At 36.1% G+C, this 24,276-nt stretch overlaps 2 protein-coding genes and 1 pseudogene across 2 annotated transcripts in view; all 3 read left to right on the forward strand.

Moving 5' to 3' along the window:
- The window catches only part of LOC110113711 (squalene synthase), a gene marked incomplete in the record, with an annotated part of 55,841 nt that extends 47,358 nt beyond the window's left edge, over positions 1-8,483 (forward strand). The window contains 4 exon segments of the mRNA XM_020846391.2: positions 7,237-7,325; positions 7,654-7,745; positions 7,842-7,887; positions 8,129-8,483. Of these exon segments, the coding sequence (XP_020702050.1) occupies positions 7,237-7,325; positions 7,654-7,745; positions 7,842-7,887; positions 8,129-8,188 (287 nt within the window).
- Positions 8,484-12,039: 3,556 nt separating this feature from the next.
- Positions 12,040-12,670, forward strand: LOC110113709 (annotated as a pseudogene).
- A 6,741-nt stretch (positions 12,671-19,411) lies between these two features.
- LOC110113712 (mannose-specific lectin-like) lies at positions 19,412-20,187 on the forward strand. The gene has a single exon (XM_020846392.2). It carries the CDS (start codon positions 19,481-19,483, stop codon positions 20,009-20,011), a length of 531 nt encoding a protein of 176 aa, XP_020702051.1. The 5' UTR covers positions 19,412-19,480; the 3' UTR covers positions 20,012-20,187.
- The last annotated feature ends 4,089 nt before the right edge of the window (positions 20,188-24,276 follow it).

The raw sequence follows: 24,276 nt of genomic DNA on the forward strand, positions 1-24,276 counted from the left end.
ATATATATATATATATATATCGATGCTCTAATAGAAATGAATAAGTTAATCTACAATGGTGTGTTGCCCACATATTTTAGAGCAGCATGCATTGTACTTCATTTTCTTTCGCAAGTTGCCCTTACAAATCAAAATTATGATATACCAAATTTTTTCAAAGCTAAGGAATTGAGAAATATTTTCTAATGAAACCCTATTATTTTACTTCATTTTTCATGTAATGCACGAGTTAGCATAATTATAAAAATTGGTAGATCGACATTATATTTTCATATATAACATTTTGCATGCTGGAAACAATCTTCAATGGTGATAGACTATGCGCGCCTGCTTATAATCAGTTGAATTAAGGGTCTTGTTCTTGGGAAAACCCTTAGTTGCTAAAGTTACTGATTGAGTTTGAAGGTGAATAACAACTAACATTAACTCAAGAGAGTTTCACCCGAAGAATGATAAGAGAGGATGAGAGAGGGAAAGTTAGAATTAGAGCCCCTTACTTTAATCCTTAGAGAATTTTTATAAGCATTTGGATAAGTGTTTTAGTTTTTTGGAGAAGCAGACAATGGATAGATAAATCAGGTCACCTTCGATTGATCTAAGGATAGAAAACCAAACTACATCACCTTTGAGATTTGTATCTAACTATTATGTCCTTAGTGATAATGGAATGATCAATGAAGGTCTTAAGAATAAGCGATTAATCATGATGGAGATTTGAATAAGAGACTGAATTTGTATTGATGCCTCCTAGATTGATACAGATGGTGATCTAAATTAGATGGTCAAATTTATGCAAGACTCTTGATGTGCTTGATCAAGGTTGATTAATGGTTCAACATGAATCTTGATGTGATTGAGTGCATGGGAGCTTGGAGGACCATCTTCCTATTTGACTCTCATTGTGCTAGGATCAATTTAACAAAGATGAAATGTCTATGATCTAATGGTTGAGATTAATCATGGTCTATTTTAAAGGCCATACTAGTTCCCCCCTATTTTGATGTTTGCTTGGTGTAATGGCTTTGGTTAATGCCTCATTGATCACAAACCTTTGTTTGTATGTAATTAGTAAGTTTACTTTGGTGGTAGTCTAGGCTAATATCTTGGTGACCCCAAACTCTCTTAGAACTTTGAAGAGCATCCCTTTAGGAAATGATTCTGGTGATGGAGTTCTTGTGCTATATTTTCTCCTATTTTAGAGTTTTGGTATTGGTGAATGTCTTATCAACAATACTTAAATGCTTTTAGGTGATACCCTTGATGGGGTGATTATGTCTTATATGTAGTGATATCGTTCCATGAATTAGTTAATGGGCATATTATTAAGACAACATGCGTCGATATTATTAGAGGAAGTTGCAAATGATGTGGCTGCTAAGAAGTAAGGAGTTGATAATAAAACTACACGAAGAGGTTCTTGTCATCGAAGCGGGTAACAAAGTTGCATGGAGGGTGTGAGACCTCGTTCCCTTACTGTTCCTCTCTGATTTGTATGTAGGCTTTGGTGACCTGCTGGGCTTTGTAAGCTCATTATATGTGGTTAAAATTTTCAGGTCCGAGCAAGGCAACTGGAATGGAGTTCGATCAGAATGTCAGACGAATCCTTTCACTATTTGATTCTGGGGCATCACAGAGGGGATGCATGCATTGTATCCGATCGTAGAGAAAACGATGAAGTTGTGTGTAAAGGTGCAGACAATGTGGTCGGCTGACTAGCTGAGTGGGTTGAGAGGTTTTATGAAGAGGTGTATGCATTATGGTCATCTGGGGAGTGAGCGTGGAGGTTGCATGTAGAGATGTTGATATTGCCTACTCGATTAATCTGCAAAATAGAGGTGTAGGCCATTAAGTAGGACGAGGAGTGGGCGATGATGTTGTTACTTTGATGCCATCTAGTGTATGGTGGAGTAGCCTGAATCACATGCCATCATTGTCGACTTGGAGTAACAATTGAAGCTATGACACTTTTGTTGTTTGATAAAGACTGTTTGAATGGTGTAGTTGACTATTCTAATTAAGAATGGGGAATAAAGCCACATGAAGAGGTTTGGGCGATGTGGCTGATTGATGTGCATGCAAGGGCGGAGCTAGGGTGGGGGCAGGTGCCCCCATTGGCCCGTTATTTTTTTATTTTTTGGGTAATATTTTTTTTAAGTTTTTTGTATATAAGAAAAAATTAAGAGCTATTCCCATCAAGCTATTAAACCGCCGCTATCTTCAAAATCTCTTTTGATAGAAATTTTAGAGAAAGAAATTTAATAAACTATAATTTTATACATTGTCGAGAAGAGGATCTCAGTTTTCAATTCAGATAAGTTAAAATTGAGTTATTTTATTCAGTTATAGATATGCAACTTCAAGAGCTTTATAATATGTTTGATGAGATAACTACTTAGTTGCATATGTCGATCCATGTGCTCTTGATTGTAAGTTTTTTTATTATATACTTTATTTTTTAGTATAACAGTCTAACGAAAAAAAAATCGCCGAGGCCGATCCCAAGCCTGGATAAAAATGGCTGAGGGTTTTTTTAGTATTCATAATGTGCCCCACATAAAAAAAAAATCCTTTCTTCGCCTCTGTGTGCAGGGGATGGGCTTGATTGGTGACAAGGTTGTATGAAGAGGTGTAGGTGACATGTTTGATTACAGAGTCAGTGGAGAAATTATATGAAGAGGTGCATTCAATGTTGCGATATGAGGAGCAAGTGTCAAAGCCCCATGAGAGGTGTTGATAATGTTGATTGAGGAGTAAACAATGAAGCTGCAAGAAGAAAGGTGTAGGCAATAAAGCTAGATGAGGAGCTGTTGATGTTACTGTTTCTTCATTTCCATCTAATTATTAATGATGGATTAGGTTGAAACACATGCCACTTTTACTGGAATGCACCTCCTACTTCCGCATAGGAAGGGAGCATTCTTAGTTTCCTCCGGTACTTGGTGGAAGGTGCATGGGTTCTTTAAGGTTAATAATTTTTGGTAATTGCAAAGGAGCAACCGCTACTGAATTATAAAGTTGGCAGATCCTTTCCATGGAGATGCACTGATTTTTTGAGTGATGTCAATCGATGATAATGGGATGGCCTTTCCACATGAGGAGCCAAACTTTTTTGTGCCTAACATGGCGACCAATATTGGTGGAGTTTAATTTGTTGGATCTTCCAAAACTCCACATGTTGTCAAGCACCCAATCATCTAAAACAAAAGAGCAAAATACTATCCCGAGTAAGCCCTCTGACTCTCAAGTTTTACTTGAGCTTGAAGGTGAATAAAAGATGAGTCCAAATTGAGAGCATCCCTTCTGGAGTGAAATAGAGAGAAAGGAAGTAGAATGTACCAAAATGAAAACATCTTACCTTACTCTTTTGGGAAGTATTTATAGGCATTTTAATGAAGATAATTTTGGCACCTTATTTAAGCATATATTGGATAGTTGAGGTAAGCTCACTCCAATATTCATGCCATCCCAAAATAGGTTTGGCATGATTGTGATAGGAAATAACTGTAGAAATCAATTCCCCCTTGGCTGAAATTGGTTGCAATTGAATCAGGTTCGTATGGGTGGCCTCGTATCCATCCACTGGTATCATGCTAGAGCTTTTCCCTTCAAGCACATTCCACTGCCGGCAGTCTTTACTCCGTCAATTTATTGATGATAAAGTATCTTTCTATCTTGTAGATCCACCAATGTGCATCATCTCTCTCAATAACAGGCATCTTCAGCTTCTTCACCCTTAGATCTCCTCCGTCATTCTTGTTTCCTCCAAAAATTTCCATTCCCCAAGGGGGTGGTTCCCCCCAATTGTGTCAATCATCCCTTCTTTGCTCGTACCTAGACCTTTCATCACAATCTCACATTCTGACAGGGACATCAGATCATGGAAGGTTTATCAGAGACGTGGCCGCCGATCTACGACCACAATTGAGTCATTATATTTTTTTATTTATTCTATGTATTTTTCTTATTTATGTTGTATTTTATTTGCTTTATTTAGTTTCCCGTTGTACCCTTTTATTATGGGTTCTCGTATGTAAGCCCGAGGGGCATTGCTGTCTTTTGTCTTTGAGTCTTTTGTATGAGGCTTTATATAGCCCTCCTTGTTCTCTTTTGAGGTTAATGAAGAATTACCAAAAAAATTTCTGCACTTGTTTTCTTATTAGAGCTTGAGAGTCATGGAGAAAGATCCCTAGGAGAGGGAGGAATTGTGAATCACCCACCAACCTAGAAAAGTCGAGTTCGTGGTTCTACTTCTTATCTCTTCCTCTTCCTCCTCCAATCTCCACCGTCGGCACTACTCCTTTCTCGAACCCTTAAGCCGTTGGCCATTTAAAACTCCACATCCACCCGACGTCGATACCTAACCCGCCGCCCCACCCACGGCTAACCCCCACTGCCGACCTCTCCTTGGCCCCTCCCTCCTTCCCCCACTTGCTATCACTTCTTTCCTAAATTAGATTTTATTAATTTGGTAACTCTTATTTGAATAAATTCAAATCAATTTGAATTTCAAATAGTTACTTAAATTATAAATCTTATTTTAGGAAATCTATTAAATCAATTCTTATTTAAATTTTAAATTAAGAGAGGATGAGATATTTCTTTCCAATCTTGATTTATTACTTAAGTAAGCATTCATTACCACATTAAATCCCTTCCTCCCTCTGTAAGCCGCCGGCCCCCCTCCTGGAATTTGAATTAAATTAGTTTCCTAATGCTACCTCCTTTTCTTGGAAACAATTTAAAGTCTTTCTCGGAGCCAATTCCCCAAGAATCCACGTCAATTTCTGTTCACAAATTTCATCCTCCCGAATTGGAAATAATTCCAAAACTTGGCCACAATCTAGCCGCCCCTTCCCTAGCCGTTTTGCTGGGTTTTATCTCTCCAAAATCCTCCTAAAGCTGACCCGATTCATAATTTTCCTGCTCTCCAAGTTGCTTCCAGAATTTCCTGCACATACCACTTAGTTTGCCTTCAACCTTGTTGACCTCTGTACAATAAGTGTCTTATCTACAAACCCATCTGCCTTCCAAAATTTACCTTGGAACTTATTCAGTTAAAACTCCCTCGCCGAATAAAAAGAAAAGCGGGCGGAGGCCGGGGCCGAATTTTCGGAGCCCACAAACCTGAAAGCTTCCAAGGGCTTCATTAAGAGAGAAGTTTGCTGTCTACTAGTTCCCACCGGCTCCCCGTCACCATAGTATCCTCGGCAAAGCTTGCCCTTGCCGTCCAACACATCCCAAATTCAAAACAACGACTTCTCGCATGGATGGCTGACCCAGAGACGGATTACGGCATTGCCTACGATGAACACGGATTCATGCACATTCTCCATTCAACCTTTTTCAACGTCAACCCGAGGATCATCCATACGGTGGAGGATTACATAGAACGTATCTTGGACACCCTAGTTGAAGCTATTGAAGAACAACTTGAGATCGTCGAGTGGAGGATCGCACCCGGCCCTTGACAAAGGTTTTCTAATTTTCCTTTTCTCTTGAGTCTAATTCTTTCTTGTGACTTGATTGTAGTCATGAAGGTCGCGTTCGCCTGAATCTGCCGAGCTTAGTAAACGTAGGGAATTGAGTGCACTTCTTCGCTTTCTACATCTTATTGTTATATTAGGGGTTTTCGTTGAAAGCTACTACTTTGCATAATATTGTTTTTTTTTCTTCGATATTTTGATGGCTAAAATCTCTTGGTATGAAACTTGGCCTAAGCAACAGTAACCACTCATATGTTGTGATTCATCGTTTTATTTGCAAATAAGTTCCTTTGTTATTTCTCTAATCAAGGATTTGTGCAATTTCTTAATAAAATCATTTGCAAGCATCATAGTTCAACATCATATTCTCCCTTCAAATTCAGCATCCCTTCGATCATTTTCAGCCCCCTCTCAAATTTGGCACCCCTTCGATCATAATCAAGTCATTGCCTTTCAAATTCGACCCATCTCTTTTCAAATTCAATACTCCTCCGCTCATGCCCAACCCATTCACGCCTCTCTTCGTACCCTTTACCTGACTCCTCCCTCGGAATATGTTTTAGGACAAGCATTCTTATCCCTTAATCTCCGCTTCCTGATCTTCCCTTCATCTTATCAGATTAGGGTTTTTCTCTCTTCCTTAGCAATAAGCATCTTCCGTGGCCTCTGATGACGCCGTTTTAGTTTGGCCCTCGAGCAACTTCTTCAAGACTCCTCCAAGTTGGAAAGTTTCACACCGATCTTCTTGTGGACGGATGAAATTTGACTTTTGAAATCTAAAACATGAGTTTGAAGATGTGAAAATTCAGATTTCAATTGTTCGATCTACCCCTCCAACACTTACTTCTACCTTTTTCACTGCCACGGATACTCGGATCTAGGCACCAAATAGCAAAAACAACAAAAAAGAACAACAATTCTGGTCTTCAAACAGAAAAAAAAACAAGATCAGAGAGAAAACACAACCGAAATCAGTGATGAGACTTCTATTTCCGCCTAGGAAATTGCTCTGATACCAATTTGATAGGAAATAACTGCAGAAATCAATTCCCCCTTGGCTGAATTTGTATTGCAGCACCCTAAACCCAATCTCCGAGACAAATTTAAGTGAAATAATAGACGAAAACTCTTTGCAATTGATGAAATGGAGAAAAAGAAAACAAGATACAATGAATCCTCAATTGGAGAGGAGGATCTAGCTCTCCCAATTCTCTAGCCGGCGGCTAGAGCCCAAAACTATCTAAGAACACCCAAATTTCAGCAAATATTATATTCCATAAAATCTAACCCTAGGTTAAACAATATATTTAAAGCATATAAAATATAATTAATGTCAAACAGCTCTCCTAATTTGAACTTCCCTCCTTAATCCTCTTTAATTTTCTCTTAATTGCTGGCCTTAATTGCTGATGGACTGCTAGGCCCCACCTCAATTAAACAGGTGAAAGGCTGTCTAACATATTGGTTTTTGTTTTGATTTATGATCGTACCTTTATCATATGAAAAATATTTGTTGTCATATGAAGAATGGTTTTATGCTTATAAATAGATTAAATGATTTTGTTTGAAGAAAATTTTTCGTCATACTTCAGTTGAAGGGCTTTGTTTAGTATTAATACTTGTTGTATTTAATTTTTTATTGTTGGCCCCACAAAAACTAGGTTATCAAGTTAACTATTCTTTTTAAGGATTCCATAAGATTTCTCTGCTTTAGTGGAAATGCAATTTTACGACTGAATATGCCTTTTTGTAGGGCTTACTGCTAGAATCAGTGACCAAACGAGATCGATGGCAGATGTTTATGGTGCATTTTATGATTTCTCTTCCTTGCTCGAGACGAAGGTAAATTACTATTATACATATGCAGAACTTTATAATGATATTTAAAGAATGTCTTAACATTTTTCTAAATATTTTGAAGTGATCCTCTATCTATACACATCTGATTATCATATTCAATGGAATTGTGAAGGTATCTCAATAATCGCACTTACTATAAGTAACAAAGTCTCTTCAGTCAAACTTAGTTATGCAGCTTTTTTGTTCCCTTGTTGCCCTCTTTCAGCCCAAGGGAAACTTAAAATACAAATTTTAAGTTTAGCATTGCTATTATCATCTTCATCAACTCATAGATAGCTGAAAAGTACTTTGATTTGGTAATAATATACAGATTGATGAGAAGGATCCTAATGCTATCCTCACTCGCAAGCGTGTGGATGCTATAAAGAAAGCATGCGTATCAACTGGCTTACTAAATAAGAGGTTAGCACCCATAAGGCCATAATCAACCTTTTATTTATTTATTATTTTTCTTCTCTCTGGTGTTGTAATCTATAGTCCATTGTTTGTCTCTTCCAGGGGACTTTATGTGGTGAGAAAGCGGGCAATGTACAGTTCTGTATTGGTGAGCCCTTGCAAATAGTGCTACTCTATTGTTGTGATGTTTCTAATATCTTCAAGTCACTTTCTCATCTCTTACACAACTCTCCTTGGCCTATTGGTTGAGAGCTAAGGCTTCCAATTAAGAGGTCTAAGGTTTGAGTCTCTGTGTATGCGTTGTGTGTGTGAGTTTGACTTAAATGGCCTAAATGTCCCAAAAAAAAAAAAAAAAAAACTTTCTCATCTCTTACGACCTTTGAACGCAGATAATGGTCGTGGTCCTCCTCCTTGCTATCTTTTCTGCTGCACCGTTGATGAAATGGTGATTCGTCACAGCTAAAGCTTTGTCTGTCAGGTTCGGTACGTTTGTGTAAATTTGGGAAGCAGTTACCGTAGCGCTTGAAGATATTTTTGAAGTTCTGCGTAATTATTTTATTTACAAGTGTAAAATTATATGAATATTCTGTGAAAATTTTAAGAAAATGTAACGCAAGCAATAGTAGGCTATGTCCCCTTTAGAGGTATTTCACCATAAGATGAGCTTCTGTTTCTGTAATTGGTTTGAGGATAACTTTATCCCAGAGAGTAAATTGTTGTGGTTGATATTGCTTGGTTGATTGAGATGTGTAAGAGCTCTGAAACTAACAGCAACAAGATTCTTTAATATTATTAATGGAAACTGACATTCATAAGTAGATATACACATTTTTGAAATTATGAAAATTTTATATTGTAAATTCTTCTAATTTTGAAAAATAATTAAGGACGTAAAATTAGGAGAGTAGCACTTTTTTTTTTGATAAAGTCCATAAAAGGGGCTTACGAGTTAATTTAAAAATGGATTACATGCACAGAATAGAAAAAAGTTCACAATAAATACATCAATTAAGATAAACGTAAGAGCAATTGTTCTAATCTAATAAAATAAGCGAATAATTAAAAATAAGTTCATGACGATCACAAATGAAGAGCAATATGATACAATCAAGTGTAACATAAAGCTAGGCACGAGCAATCAATAAACAAGCCTTGAGAAGAAAAGCCAGAAGAAATGAACCAATGCTAGACAAGCAGCAACATGATCAGCAACAAAATAAACAAGTAATTGCAATAAAAAAAATATATTTTTTTAGCTTTATTTTTGTTTTTCCGCCTACTATATTTCCCACCACCAAGTTTGGAAATTGGAATCATCATCTTTGGTATGAATCACCTTCAAACTAAACAAATCATCTGTAGGCTCAACCAAGTCATTTTCATCACCTCGGCTATTCAAAGAATCACCTTCAATCTGCAGATGGCTTTGTTTTCATTTCATTAATTCCTATTACAATTGGCTTTGTTCAATCACAATTGCATTATAGTTCATGGACTGAAAGACGGGCTATTGTTGTTTGTATAAATCTAGCCGGTCTCTTATATAAAGTATACAATCGCAGATGTGTTCGCTCACGGGCGAACTTCTCACATTTTATATTATTTATCTTTTATATTTGGCTATTAGGTTATTTATTCAGCAACCTTATTATAACTTCTGCATATTTTATTATTGATAGTAAGATATTTCTAAGCGTATATATTTGTTTATAAGAGACCAATAATAATTATGTGGAATAAGTAGATTACGGAGTCCGTTATCTCTAATGGAATTGTGGTTGAATATGTTAAATGCTATAGTAGGGATTAATAATGAAATATACCTTTAATTCATATGATAATATTTGGCGTATGGTTTCACTAAAGTGTATTTTCATTGTAGGTATTTAGTAATAGTTTTACATTTAGATTCCTAATACTAGTTGGTGAAAACTTCAGGCTTCGTTTGTGATAGTTTTTTTATTGTTTTCTGAAGTAAATTTTTAGTACAAAATTTTTTTTTTTTAAATGAAAAAATTTTATGCTAGAAAATGCTTTAGAAAGCATTAAAAAATATTCCCAAACGAAATCTTAGTGTCCATCAAAATATTGAATCATAATAAGACAAGATGATCCCTAAAAAGTTTGTTTAGTTTAGGCTTAAAAGTAATCCCCCTGTTTATAACAAAGGCAAAGGGACACTCTACCTTGATTGTGAATGAGGATTTGAACTTGTAAATGAAATACAAATTAGGGGAATATCTTCGCTAATGAGTGATCAATATAAATTATACAAATGCAATAACAACATTAAGCAATGATGTTGAAAGAATGATCAAGATAATAATGAGAGATTAAATTATAAATATAATTATTAAAGATGAATATGATATTAGTTTATGTGATTAATTTTAAGCACTAATTATAAGCATCTACATAATAAATATATGATCTGATAAGTGCAATGATTGAATTTGCTCAACCATTTTAGCATAAGAATTTAATCAATTAAATCACCATACGACTATATATGAAAGCATAACTAGTAAGTAAAATGTGCAATGAAAATAAAATTAGCTACAAAGCAAAATAGGCGATTCAATATTTACATGGTTCAACTTACCTCATGGCTTACATCAACACCTAAGCATAATTCTAAAATTCAACAACATCTATAAATCTCAAAATCCTTCAATTAGGGTTAGGAATACCCTCACACTCTTCTGCTTCAAAGGGAAGCTCAACATCACCTTTGTTATTAGCAAGGGTACTATATCTAAGCTTAAGCTTCATTTGGGATATCTTTCTTGCTAAAGTATTTTTGTTCAAAAATTTTTGTACTAAAAATCTGTTTTAAAAAATAGAAAAAAAAAGTTATCACAAACGAACACTTAATTTAGCAAATTTTTTAGTGATTAAAACTATCACCGACTATTATGAAGATTATGCAATCTAATACAAAGTGATTGTAAGATAACCACTATATAAATACATTAGAATGAAATTAAAGATTGAGAAAAAAAAGATATATTAGCTTTAAAATAATTTTTTAGAACAAAAATTTTTATTAGAAATCAGGTTGAAACTTTTTTGTACAAAATTTTTTAGTATAAATCATAAGGGCATTAGTATCTATTAGAATTAGGTTGAAACAGGTCAACTCGAATCTAACCCGTTCAATAAACATCTCAAAGGGATGGACCTGAAATTGACCTGCTAGAAACTTGAATTAACTTTAATTGTCAAATGGGTGGACCATAACCTGTTTTAATTACAAAATCTTTTTATTAACTTTTTACTATAATTTTTAAGCTAATTAATTAAAAATAAGAAGATTATATCAATAAATTAAAAAAAAATTAAAGAAAAAAAATATTAAATGGTGCATTTTTGGTTCAAAATTTGGTTGGTGGGTTAGACCAAATCCGAAAGGTTTAATAACGAGTCGGAATACATGACTTGAACCCAAACAGTTTATTAAACGACTCAACCAAACCCTATTTTTTTGGGTTAGATTTGAATTGTGTTGATAAGTCAGATTATTTATTGACACCCCTAATTCATGATGCCAAGATTCGTTAAGTTAGTAAAGGACCCCAAAAAAAAGTTAGTAATGGACTATTAAATTTATAAAAATGCATGACTTTGCTTCATTAATATAAGAATTTAATTATTGATTTAGGTATATTGTGCAAATTTACTTATTATTTGAAAAATACTTCAATGAATTTTATTATGATCATATTTATGTTTTCATTATCTTTCAGATATTCTATAATAGTCATAAATTTAATTATACAACAAAATACTTTTTTTTTTTTTGAGAAAAAAAAAGTGAGAAATACTTAAACACAAAATAAGCTATTTTCTTGGACTACACTTTCTCTTATTGAAATATCTTTTTTTTTAATCTTATTGAAATATCTTGATTTAGCATTTGCTTAGTGAAATATACATGATCTTTTCATAGTTTAGCCAATATGTGTTACTTATATAAGTATTTTGATAGTCATTAGATGATACCACTTTAAGATTTATTATCATTAAATCAGTAATAAGCCTCACATGAGCTATATGGCCACAGGATGTTAATAATATTATATTGCCAATTAAAATGAATGATTATTTGATGAAATTATTGTCAACATTGCTATGCAAATTGTTATGATAGATAGGTTTATTTAATAAAAAATAGTGAATGCAAATTGTTTAAATGTTAAAAAATATGATTGGTTATGAGCAAAAATAATTATATATTTATTTAAAATAATTAATGAAGTTAATAATTAAAAATACATCATTCAATGTCTTCGCTGTTTTTCCGGCCGTTACAAAGGTAGGTGGGAGAATATAGTAAGATGCAGGGAGAGGGAGGCAGAGATCTTCCTTCCGATGATTAGAGCGAGGCGGGACCGGATTCAGAGCGCCGGTCCTGAGTACTGTTATGTCGACTCACTTCTTGATCTCAAACTTCCTAACGAAGGAGGGCGGGGGACTTACGGATGATGAGATAGTGGTTCTCTGCCACGAGTTTCTCGTTGGTGGCATCGACACAATGACGACAGCGCTCGAATGGACCATGGCAGAGCTCGTGAAGAACCAGAGCGTGCAGTCTAAGTTATGGGCGGAGATCAAATCTTTGATGGAAAGCGATGACGTAGAGATCATTGAGGAAGAGGACTTGCAGAGGATGTCGTATCTTAAAGCTTTGGTTATGGAATCTCTGCGTCGACATCCGCTGGGGCACTTCGTGTTGCCGCACTCTGTAACAGAGGACATGACGCTTGGTGGGTTTCTGATACCAAAGGGGACGGAGGTGAACTTCGTTGTGGCGGATGTGAATTGGGACAGGAGGAACTGGGTGGAATTTAAAAAAAATATTATATTATGGTATTTAATAGTTATAAAATATTTAATAAAAATTAATACAATTTTTATTTAGAATAGTTATTTATTAGCGTATTATTTTTTTTTTTTGAAAAAATTGACATTTTCATCTCAATATGTAAGGGTATAAAGGTAATTTATTCTCATACAGCTGCAACACAGCAACTTAACAGTTATACTTCCCAAACAAAATATATTGTTTTAAGTACAGCAATTTCTGAAAGTAACTTTATATACAATAACTTTGCAACCTACTTTACGGACAGCTGCAGCCGTCCCAAACGCACCCTTAGGCCTTCAAATGCCCAACGAACGGTGCACGATCGTAGGATTCAATATCGGCCGTCCATTCGACCACTCTCTATTTGCCCCTGATCTCTCACCTATTTACAAGCCATGCCACTCCATAAAAACTATAAATAGACCTTCATTCCTCATAAGAGGGGACCGAAGCAAGAAGAGAAGAGAAGGAAGATGCTCCTCCTCGACCACCGCAGGAGCCTCGCCGGACCACCTCTGAGCCTCGCCGGACCACCGCCAGAGCCTCGCCGAGCCACCACATGAGGCCCTCACCTTTGCATGAGGCCCTCACCTTCGTCAGAGGCCCTCACATTCTCTAGAGGCCCTCACCTTTGTTAGAGGCCCTCACCTTCGCTAGAGGCCCTCATCTTCGCCAGAGGCCTTCACCTTCTCCATAGGCCCTCACCTTCGCCAGAGGCCTTCACCTTCTCCAGAGGCCCTCACCTTCGCTAGAGACCCTCACCTTCATCAGACCACCACTTGAGGCTGTCACCTCCCCTGAACCACCACCTCACGCCGTTGCTCCGCGGGACCACCACTTGAGGCCCTCATCTCCGCCGAACCACGGTCTAACGCCGTTGCTCCGCCGGACCACTACTTGAGACTTTATGCTCCACCAGGACACCACCTGAGGTCTGGACTTCTGCTGGGCCACCACCTGGCGCCTAGAGTTCTACTAGAGTACCACCCTATTACAACGATCTTTCTGACCTCGGTATCCTGCCGACTACGGTCTTTCAGGCCTTCGTCGCCTACTACGGTCCGTCCGACCTCCATCACCAGACAACGGTCTTTCAGACCCCAGTCTCCTACCAACTACGGTCCTTCAGGCTTTCGTCGCTTACTACGGTCCGTCCGACCTCCATCACCAGACAACGGTCTTTTAGACCACAGTCTCCTACCGACTACGGTCCTTCAAGCCTTCGTCGCCTACTACGGTCCGTCCGACCTCCATCACCAGACAACGGTATTTCAGACCCCAGTCTCGTACCGACTACGGTCCTTCAGGCGTTCCTCGCCTACTACGGTCCTTCAGGCCTTCGTCGCCTACTACGGTCCGTCCGACCTCCATCAACTAACAACAGTCTTTCTGACCCATGTCTCCTGCCTACTACGGTCCTTCCGACCTCCGTCGCCTACTATGGTCCTTCCGACCTCCATCAACAGACAACGGTCTTTCTGACACCGGTCTCCTGCAGATTACGGTCTTTATGACCTCCGTCGCTTACTATGGTCCTTTCGACCTTCATCAAAAGACAACAATCTTTTTGACCCCGGTCTCTTGCCGAGTACGGTCCTTCCGACCAAATAAACATGTATATGTAACTCCCACCATGTAATGTAATCTATATGATGTACATTTGTTACATCAATCCAAGGCCTTCTCCCAAGGAAGGCTCTCATTTGTAATCGACTGCTAATACTAGTGGATTCATTCAAACTGGGACAGGCTCCGTTGTTTTTCCCCATTTTCAGGGTTTTTCCACGTAAAAACTCTGGTGTCTCTTATGAATGTTACACCCTCTTACTTATCTGACTGTGTGCTGAATTTTCGTACAATGCTAAGACGTTAAACTAAATATTTCTCTACCGCTGGGAATACTCCAAGACGCAACAACTTATCTTTTGGTTCTACTAAATATGAAATTGTAATGCCGACAATGATAAATTTTCACTTTTAAATTTCGAAAAAAAAATCAGATTTTTTGCGCTATGTGATTGGCAATACGCCACGATGCCACATGAGCGATCACATGCAGCTTATCCAAAGTGAACATAAATATCCGACAGTTCGTACAATTTTACACTCATAATATATTTTTAAAATTAAAAGTAATTGTAATCACTTTTTGCAGAAGTTGAAAAAATTTTCTTTTATTGCTTTATCCTACGCACGTTTTAAACGAGGGAATCTTATTCATTGCAAAAAATAAACTTCAGCCCTTACAATTTGTTTTTTTAATATTTTATTATCTTATCTATGTTAGTATTAAAAAATGAACTTATAATTTCAACAAAATTAAATTTTTATTTTTAAATTTCAAAAAATAAAAAAATCTTCCTACCATCTTGTATTTCATTTTATTATTTAGGTCACCTCTTGATACGACATTACAAAATCATCTTAATCGGGCACGAATCTCGAGGCAAAAACTAGTTGGGAGCTTCAAAACTCAAAATAGAAAAGATTTTTTTTTCTTTGATACTTTAAAAGTTAAATTTTAACTAAACTTATATTTAAATTTCCAATTCCATATCTACTTCCGATATAAATATATGCTTTAAATTATTAATATAATTTCTCATTTTTTATTAATTTTGCAAATAAAAATTAACTGTATTTTATTTTTTTATTGATAGTTGTTGTGTCCTGGAGCATTCGCACCATAGAAAAATCTAAAGTTTAAAGTCTTAGCTTCATACGAAGATCCAGCACGCACACATGAAAAAAGAGGGTGCAATATTTATAGGAGATCCCAATATTTTTATGTGAATTCCTGAAAAAGAGGAAAAAATCACGGGGCCTAACATAGTTTTCATGAATCAACTAGTATTTGCAGTTGATTACAAATGAGGCCCTTTATTAGGGGGAAAGCCTTGGCTAGATGTAACAAATATACATCATACAGATTGTGTTACATGATGAAAACAAGAAGAATCATTGTTGATGTGTTTGTTTGTCAGAAGGGTCATTGTCGGTGGGCGATGGAAGTCGGAAAGACCATAGTCGGCTGGCGACGGAGGTTGGAAGGATCGTAGTCGGCGGGCGACAAAGGTCATAAATAATATTTTTTTGGCAACGAAGGTCGGAAGGACGGCATCGGGTATAATTCCAGCAATAGATAGAAGTCCAGTATCAGATAGAAGTTTGACGATTGTCTGACGATTGCGTGCAGAAGTCTGGCGTTGGGTAGAATTCCGACGTCGGGTAGAAGTTCGATGAAAGTCCGGTGACTGGCACAAGTTTGGTGTAGGGTAGGAATCTAGCGACGGACAGAAGTCTGGTGTCAGGTAGGAATCCGGTGATGGGCGAAAATTCGATGTTGGGTAGAAGTTTGTTAATTGATAGAAGTACGGCATTTGATAAAAGTCTGAAAAGTCTGGCAATGAACATAAGTATGGCGTCAGGTAGAAATTTGGTGACGGGCGGAAGTCTGACATCCAGCAGAAGTTTGACGAAAGTCTGGCGACAGACAAAAGTCTGGCGTCGGGTAAAAATCTAATGACGAGCGGAGGTCTGCCGTCAGGTAGAAGTCCGACGTCAGTCAGTGGCCGGGCAGAATTCCGACGTCGATAGGCTGCCGGTTGAAAGTCTGGCGGTGGTCGAGGATGAGTCTCTTCTCTTCTTGCTTGTGCGTCCTTCTTCCTCTCCTTTTGGGTCCCTCTTTATGAGAATTAAGATGTTTATTTATAGTTTTCTAAGAGTGGTATGACCAATAAATAAGGAAGAGTGGCAAGTTGAGAGTGGTTTGAATGGACGGCTGATGTTGAATCCCTTGATCATGGATCATTTATTTGGCTTTTTGATTGTCTTAATGATGTTGGAATTCTGTGATCTTGGGCTTGTTGGATTCTTCTCATCGATCCGCTCGATTTGATTATAAGCATGCCATATTTGGAAATTGTTTGGTAATCCAAATTAGGGATTGAACCTTCCAAATGTGCTTTGGGGCTTTGATTTGGATCCCTTTGGGCTTGGATTGAGTCAAACTTGGTCTTGTTGGATTCATATTTCCAAGACGCTCAATTCGACCGTAAGTTTACTTAAATCAAAGTTCAAATGATCCCGGATTTAATTTTTGAAGTTTCCAACTTGATTTTTTGCCTCGAGATTCGTGTCTGATTAAGATACTTTTTTGATCATATATCAATATTTTTTCATAGAAGAGTAATTATATATATATATATATATATATATAATATTAATTATCACCAAAATTTTAACGGGTAGAGCATAAACCATGATGAATAGTAAATAGTAATGCATCCATTCAATTAGAAGAGCCATGGGCTGATCCACCTTAAGGCGAGTGGGGACAATCATAATTATAATTAAATTTTCTGTAAAAAGTGGAAGTTCCTTTCATAAATAATAAAATAAATTCAAAAAAATAGAATTTGTTTATGCCATTAAATTATGTGTTTACATTTCTCCTTAAATAGCATCTCAAGACTTGCCAACAAGATTTTATTTGAGATTGACTTTTTTTTATGCTGTTTACATAAGTTTTTTTAATTAAAAAAATTAATTTTTATACTAAGTAGTTGCTTTAAAAAATAATATGAAAGTCATCCCAAACGAAGCCAAAGCCACTAATATTATTCGGCGGAATATTTTTAATTGAACATATAATAATATGAAAGTTGTTTGCAGCGATAACAAATACTACGAATGTGCAACGGTTTTGAAAATTTAAATAGTTGGTGTTTTAACTGTTGCTATAGGTATAAAAAGTACAGAGAAAGCTTATTTTAAATCTTTGCTCTCCAAAGAGAGATTATTACCTATAGTCATCGGCTTGTCTAGAGGCGAATCATGGCGTGCCTTGTCACCGATACACAGAATTGATGCATAGAAAAAAAAATGAGGTGATGTATCGTGATTCATTTCAATGTCTAATGATAGCATGTTATAATTTTACTTTGGAGGACGAAAAGAAGTGGTTTGCGCTATGTGATTGGCAATACACCACTATGCCACAGGAGCAATCACATGCCGCGTGTCCAAACTGCACATAAAAATCTTAAAAAGCAGATCATCCCGGTTAGGGGATAACCCGGTCGACCTAGCATGCTACCCATACCATTAGCACGGGCCAACACATAAGGCGGTCACGAATTGCCAAGGGATTCGAACTGAATACCTGGCCTTTGGCCAGTTAGTTCTTCACCACCAAAACAACCCGCGGTGGGTGCACATAAAAATCTGATTCGTACAATCTTATACGCAAAATATATTTTTTAAATTTAAAGTATTTGTAATAAACTGTATGCAATCACTTTTGCAGAAGTTGACAAATATTCTTTTATTGCTTTTGCTTCACACTGTTTTTTTTTTTGGGAAATTTTGTGGTAGGGCCCATATCATTGATAAAAAAAAAATACAAGTAATAAAAAAAAGAGCAAAATATAATCCAAAATCTCAAACATAAGAGATTGAGGATTCTAAACAACCAAAAAACTACAATAGAAAACAAAACAAAATGGCTAGTAAATGAGGGAATCTTATTCATTGCATAAAATAAACATCAGCCCTCATAATTTATTTTATTTATATTTTGTTATCTTATTTATGTTATTATTAAAAAATGAACTTATAATTAAAATTAAATTTTCTTTTTTTAATTTCAAAAATAAAAAATCTTCATATCATCTTGTAATTAATTTTATTATTTAGGTCACCTCTCATAATAAAAAGGATTTTTTTTCGTTGTAGTGAAACTTTAAAAGTTAAATTTTTACTAAATTTATATTTAAATTACCAATTCCATATCTACTTTCGATATAAATATATGTTTTAAAATATTAATATAACTTATAATTTTCTATTTATTTTGCAAATAAAAAATTAACTGTTAGATATTTATTTACTGAATATTTTTTCTTGAGGATATTAAATATCACCAATTTTTGAACATGTAGAGTATAAACATTGCTGAATAGTGAATAGTACCTTAGTCTATTGATTGAGAATTTAGGCTATCAACTAAGAGGTCTTGAATTCGAGTCTTGTGTATGTGAAGTGTGTATGAATTTGCCTTAATTAGCCTAAATATTTAAAAAAAACATCCGTTCAATCATAAAAGCCCTATGACCCTAAAAAAAAATAAATAGAAAAAGAGCCCTACGACCCTTCTTCTTTCAACATTTCTTCATTTTTATGATTATAGAAATTAAGAAAATGATAATTATTATTAAATTTTCTTTAAAAGTTTGAAGTTCCATTCATAAATAATAAAATAAATTCAAAAAATAGAATTTGTTTATCCCATTAAATTATGTGTTTACATTTCTCCTTAAATAACATGTCTCAGGACTTTCCAACAATATTTTATTTGAGATGCTTTTTAATTTTTTTTTTGTTAAAAATTTTAATTTTTTATTAAAGAACTGTTTTAAAAAAATAATATGAAAGCCATCCCAAAAGAAACCAAAGCCATTAACATTAGGAGAATATTTTTAATTGAACCTACATATAATTGAAGCATTAGTATTTTTAGACGAACATCTGTGAGATGATGGTAGGTGTAAGAAGAACTCAATCACATGATTCTGACGGAAAAATTATTATGTGCAATCACGTTTGGAGGCGAATCCTGATTCGCCTTTGGATAACGTCCAGTAACTGCACATAATAATTTGTCCGACGAGACGAGAGTGGACAAAAATCATGAATTTGATTGGATCGATTTCATCTTTTAATCTGTTTATTTCATTTTCAAAATTTAGAGTCTAACAAAGTAAATCATGTAGTTATTTCTAATTTCCTTGCTGTTCCCCATAGCTCTCCACTATAAAAAGAATCCCACCCAACCCATTAAAACCAAGCAAGCAAACTCTCTACTTAATTAACCATGGCTTTCTTCTCCATGATCAAGATCCTTCTCCTCTGCGTCGCATCCCTCTCAGCACTCCTTCTCGCCACCCCTGTCTCAGGCCAGAGCCCCAGCTACTTGCTCAGCGGTAACCGCATCGATGCAGGACGTTTCATTAAAGATAATTTATACTATTTTACCATCCAATATGATTGCAACCTCGTCCTCCTGTATGTTCGTAATATCTTATGGTCTTCGGGCACCGATAATAAAGGTTCTGGCTGCTACGTCTCCCTTGAGAGTAACGGCAACCTCATTATCTATGACAATCAAGATCAGGTCGTATGGGAGAGCGGAACTAACGGAGCAGAAGGAAGATATATCCTCATACTACTCAGGTCCGGTAATTCCGCTCATGTTGAATTGTTTGGCCCAAGCATTTGGGATACTCAGCCGGCCGGCAAAGTTGTCGTCGCCACAGCACTTAATGGGACAATGGGGGTTTCACGCAAAGAGCAGAACAAGGCGAGGAAAATGGGGAAAATTATGGAGGTTATGAGTGATGAATAGTCTGGGTTATTTATTTTATGTTTATTAATGAATAATGAATAAGACAAGCAAGCATACATGCATGCATGTGAATGCTGGATGAATGGGTTTATTATTATCTAAAACATGTTTCTAATTTCCTTGCTCTGTGTGTGTTCTTATCGTTGAAATAAAATGGCAGATTTTGATATTAGTGATTTGAATGGACGGCCGATGTTGAATCCCTTGATTTTGGATCATTTGCTGGGCATTCAAATGTATTATTGATATTATAATTTAGTGATCTTGTACTCGTTGGATTCATCTCATCGAGCTGCTCGATTTGACTATAAGCATGTCACGTTTCGAAACCGTTTGATAATCCAAATTATGTTTTGAACCTTCCAAATATGATTCGGGTCTTTGATTTGAACTCATTTGGGCTCGGATTGAGTCGAATTTGGTGTCTTTGGGTTCCTATTTTTGAGACGTTCAGTTTAACTATAAGTTTGCTGAAATTAGAGTTCGTATGGTCTCCAATTTAATTTTGAAGTTTCCAACTTGATTTTTCCTTTAGATTCGTGCCCAATCAAGATAATTTTTTGATGATATATCAGTTGACATATTTTTTCGGAGGTCGAATCTCCAGAAGTCCAAGAATGCTTGTCACAATAGTTCAAATTGATGGAACTGTAGAAAATGACGGAAAATTAAGTTTCAAAACATTTAAAATTGCTCGAAATGGATTATAGAAGCTTCATTGAACTCCAAAAGTGTTAAAATTGCATCTGGAACGTAGAAAAATGGTTTTTGAAAATAAAAAAATGTTAGATATGAACTGTTCGGGTCCCAAAATCGGGTTTGAGCCCGATTTGGGGGTTGAACAAAAAATTAAAACTTAAAAATAGAAAAATAAATAGTTAAATTAGAATTTATTTGACAAGTTGTTTATTTATAAATATACAATTTAATTAAAATTTATATATATAATTCATAAAAAAATGAAAATAAAAAAAAGCAATAAACCACTATGACTATGCTGATTTTTTTATTTCCGTTTTCCGTTTTAGGCCAGTCGTTGCTATGCTAATGACTAGAATCATATTTAGGTTCCTAATTAATTATTATAAGATTTTCTTTTAAAAATTTTTGTCCCTTCTTGGTTTCAGCAAAAAGAAAAATTTCAAACTAAGTATCTTGTTATTTTAATTTATGCAATTAAACAACAGAAAAAAAATTAAAATCTTCAAAATTGCCCTTTTAATGGGCGACTTATGTTTAAGTAAGTCGCCCGTTTCGACACAGGATGTTAATAATATTATATTGCCAAGTAAAATGAATGATTATGTGATGAAATTATTGTCAACATCGCTATGCAAATTATTATGATTGATTAGATTTATTTAATTAAAAAAAACAGTGAATGCAAATTGTTAAATGCTAAAGAAATATGATTGGGTATGAGACAATATAATATATATATATATATATATATAGTATATATATATATATATATATAATATATATATATACTATATATATATATATATATATATATAATGCAAATGCAAATAGGATATAAGAAAAAGTTGGTTCTTTGTGGCAATGTCAATATAAATTAGAAGTGCTTCTATCTTAAGAAAATAATTCACATAATATTTGAATGTTTAGACTAAGCATATGAGGGATAGAGATAAAATGGGAAGATAATTTGTAAATCATATGTTCTCTTTAATTAATTTGAAATTATAGAAAACCTAATTAACCCATCGAAGAGAGAAATGATTCATCAAATGTTTGGAGGGAAAGAACCCTCGTCAAAGTACAACCTTTTCAAAAACTTCAATTTCATCCCCCACTATCTGTTGGGGTTTTCTTAGCCATTCGTTGCAGCTATGCCGTCGTGCACTGTGGCTCTTGTCGCTACCCTTCTCTCCTTAGCTTTCCTCTCCAACGTTTGAGGGTGTCAGCCCCAGAGATCCCTCGTCCTCTTCTAGGGTTTGCCCCAGCCTTTCATCGCGGTACTACCACGGTGCATTGTGGCTCGCCTTATGGTCTCCGCTTTCAGGGAAGTTATCTTCATCCTTGATTCTTTTCTCTACATTTCCTGTTGTTTGTTTTGGGGGTTTTCTAGCGTGTTTTCCTCATTCAGTCGTTCTTCGACTGAATGGGGGCTAATAGGCCAATTGATCCAGGCTTTTTAAGTGGGCAATCAAAATCTCAATCATTCTTAAATGATCTATATGGATTGGCACCTTCAGTTTTTCCTGAGTTGAAAGTCCCTACCCATCATGGTTTACCCTCTTTATGGATTTTAGAGGAGGATCTAGCTACTATGGTGACACCTTTTGAGTTTGCTTTGGCTGGTAAATTTCCAAGATGTAGACCTACTCTTGACTCAATCATATAGTTTTCCTCAACCTCAATCTTAATAGTGGTTTCTCTGTTGTTGTGTTAAATCCTAAATACGTGAATCCTAAACACGTGTTGATAAAATTAGTGATTTTGACTATAGTAGAGTCTTTTCTCATCGTTCGTATTTTGTGAATAATTGCTACATGAAAATCCTCAAGTGTTCTCCTTTTTTATGCGAATGTGGAATACACTACTATCCCTATCTGGGTATCTTTCCATAACTTACGCCCCCACATATTTTCTCCATGTATCCTTCAGAGATTGTGATCTTTGTTTGGTCGACCTTTAAAATTTGATAATGCCACCTCTATCATTTTACGGCTCTTTGTTGCCCGTGTTCTGGTTGAGCTTGATATCACAAAAAGCTATTCTTATAAGGTGTGGGACAGCCTTGAAAATCTTGGGTACATTCAGCATTTTGGCATGGACGAGTTCCCATCCTTTTGTGGTGTTTATAAGGCTTTGTGCCGTTCCAAAGCCGATTGCTTCGTTTTGCATCCCCACTTTAATGATGTTCCTGTTAATATACCTAAGCCGCTAGCTAATGTTGATATAGCTACCACTTAAGCTTATTTTGAAGGGGTGTCATACTAATGCTCCTTTGAACACTATCGTGAATAATTTTAAGAATCATTTATTGATCAATGGTGGAGATGTGCATGATTGGCCCATCTGATGATGTTGGTTATTTGCCTATGAGGGAAATATGAATGTCTTGGATGTCATTCTTGCTAATGCTCCTATCTCCAATAATTTAATCATTTCTCCTATTGTGATTTTTTGATGAGCACCGTGTTTGTGAAACTTAGGGGATTATGCCCTCTATTTATGTTGGTTTGGGGCAACATGGAATTGCCAATGCTTTTGCCTTGTCGGAAATTGATTGTAATCCCTTAGTTTAGAATCATTCTATTGATAAAAAAATACCGATTGATCAAGTTATGTTGGAATGTGAAGTTAACCAGGTGAATGTGCTTGAGCCTTCTATGGAAACCACTAATTCCTTGGATCATAATGATCCGTCAATGTTGTCAAATAGAGTGGATGTAAATGATAAAATTCCTCATGTAGATGTTCCCATTTCGATCATTTCTAATGATGCTTTGCTTGCTAACTTATCATTGAAGCCGAAGCATACTTATTTGGTTCAATCTGATTGGTTAGCTGATTGTGACTCATCAACTAATTGGGATTTGGGGGAGAAAAATGAGGTTCCTGAGGAGGATTTTTAGGATCTATATGGCTTGAGTAATGCTCGAATCAATGATGAAGCCTTTTACAAGGCGGTTGGTAAATTATGCTGGAGAAAATGTAAAAAGAAATATTGTTTTTTCTTTTGTTTGTTTCTTCTTCCCTTGCTTGTTTCCAATGGCATCAATGAAACTTCCTTTGGTGTGGTACTTTGGGATTGGACTACTATTTGTTGTTATTGCTGCTATTGGATGCTTTTTATTGGCTGGAGAGATCGTTTTGATCAGATAATGATGTGGTAGGATTTCCTGCACGCCCCCTTATTCGACTTTGGCTTGCTTTGGCAACCTTGGTGGTTGATTCTCTCATTTTGGTAAGATAATGGTGGCCTTTATTTGGTATTTGGGACTTCTTGCTGCTTGATTCACCTGTGGTTATCCTCTATATGAAATTTGGGTTGCTGCCACCTAAGGGTGTCAATTTCGGGTTACAGGTCGGGTTCGGGTCGAACCCAAACTGACCTGGGTGGAAAACGGGTCGAAAATTCGAACTCGGACCCGACCCGGCGGGTTGCCGGGTTGACACGACCAGACCCGCGCGGCATAGAACGCGACAGCTGGCGACGGCGCGAGGTGCGAGGGCGGCAGCTTGCGGCAGCGCGAGCGCGAGCTCGAGCGCGGCACGTGACAGAGCGAGGCTTG

Source organism: Dendrobium catenatum, unplaced genomic scaffold (genome assembly GCF_001605985.2).
Source record: "Dendrobium catenatum unplaced genomic scaffold, ASM160598v2 original_scaffold_193250, whole genome shotgun sequence".
Classification (NCBI taxonomy): domain Eukaryota; kingdom Viridiplantae; phylum Streptophyta; class Magnoliopsida; order Asparagales; family Orchidaceae; genus Dendrobium; species Dendrobium catenatum.

Bases quoted from the DNA above. Each gene is read 5' to 3' on its own strand.
- LOC110113712 (XM_020846392.2), top strand. From the start codon at position 19,481: ATGGCTTTCTTCTCCATGATCAAGATCCTTCTCCTCTGCGTCGCATCC.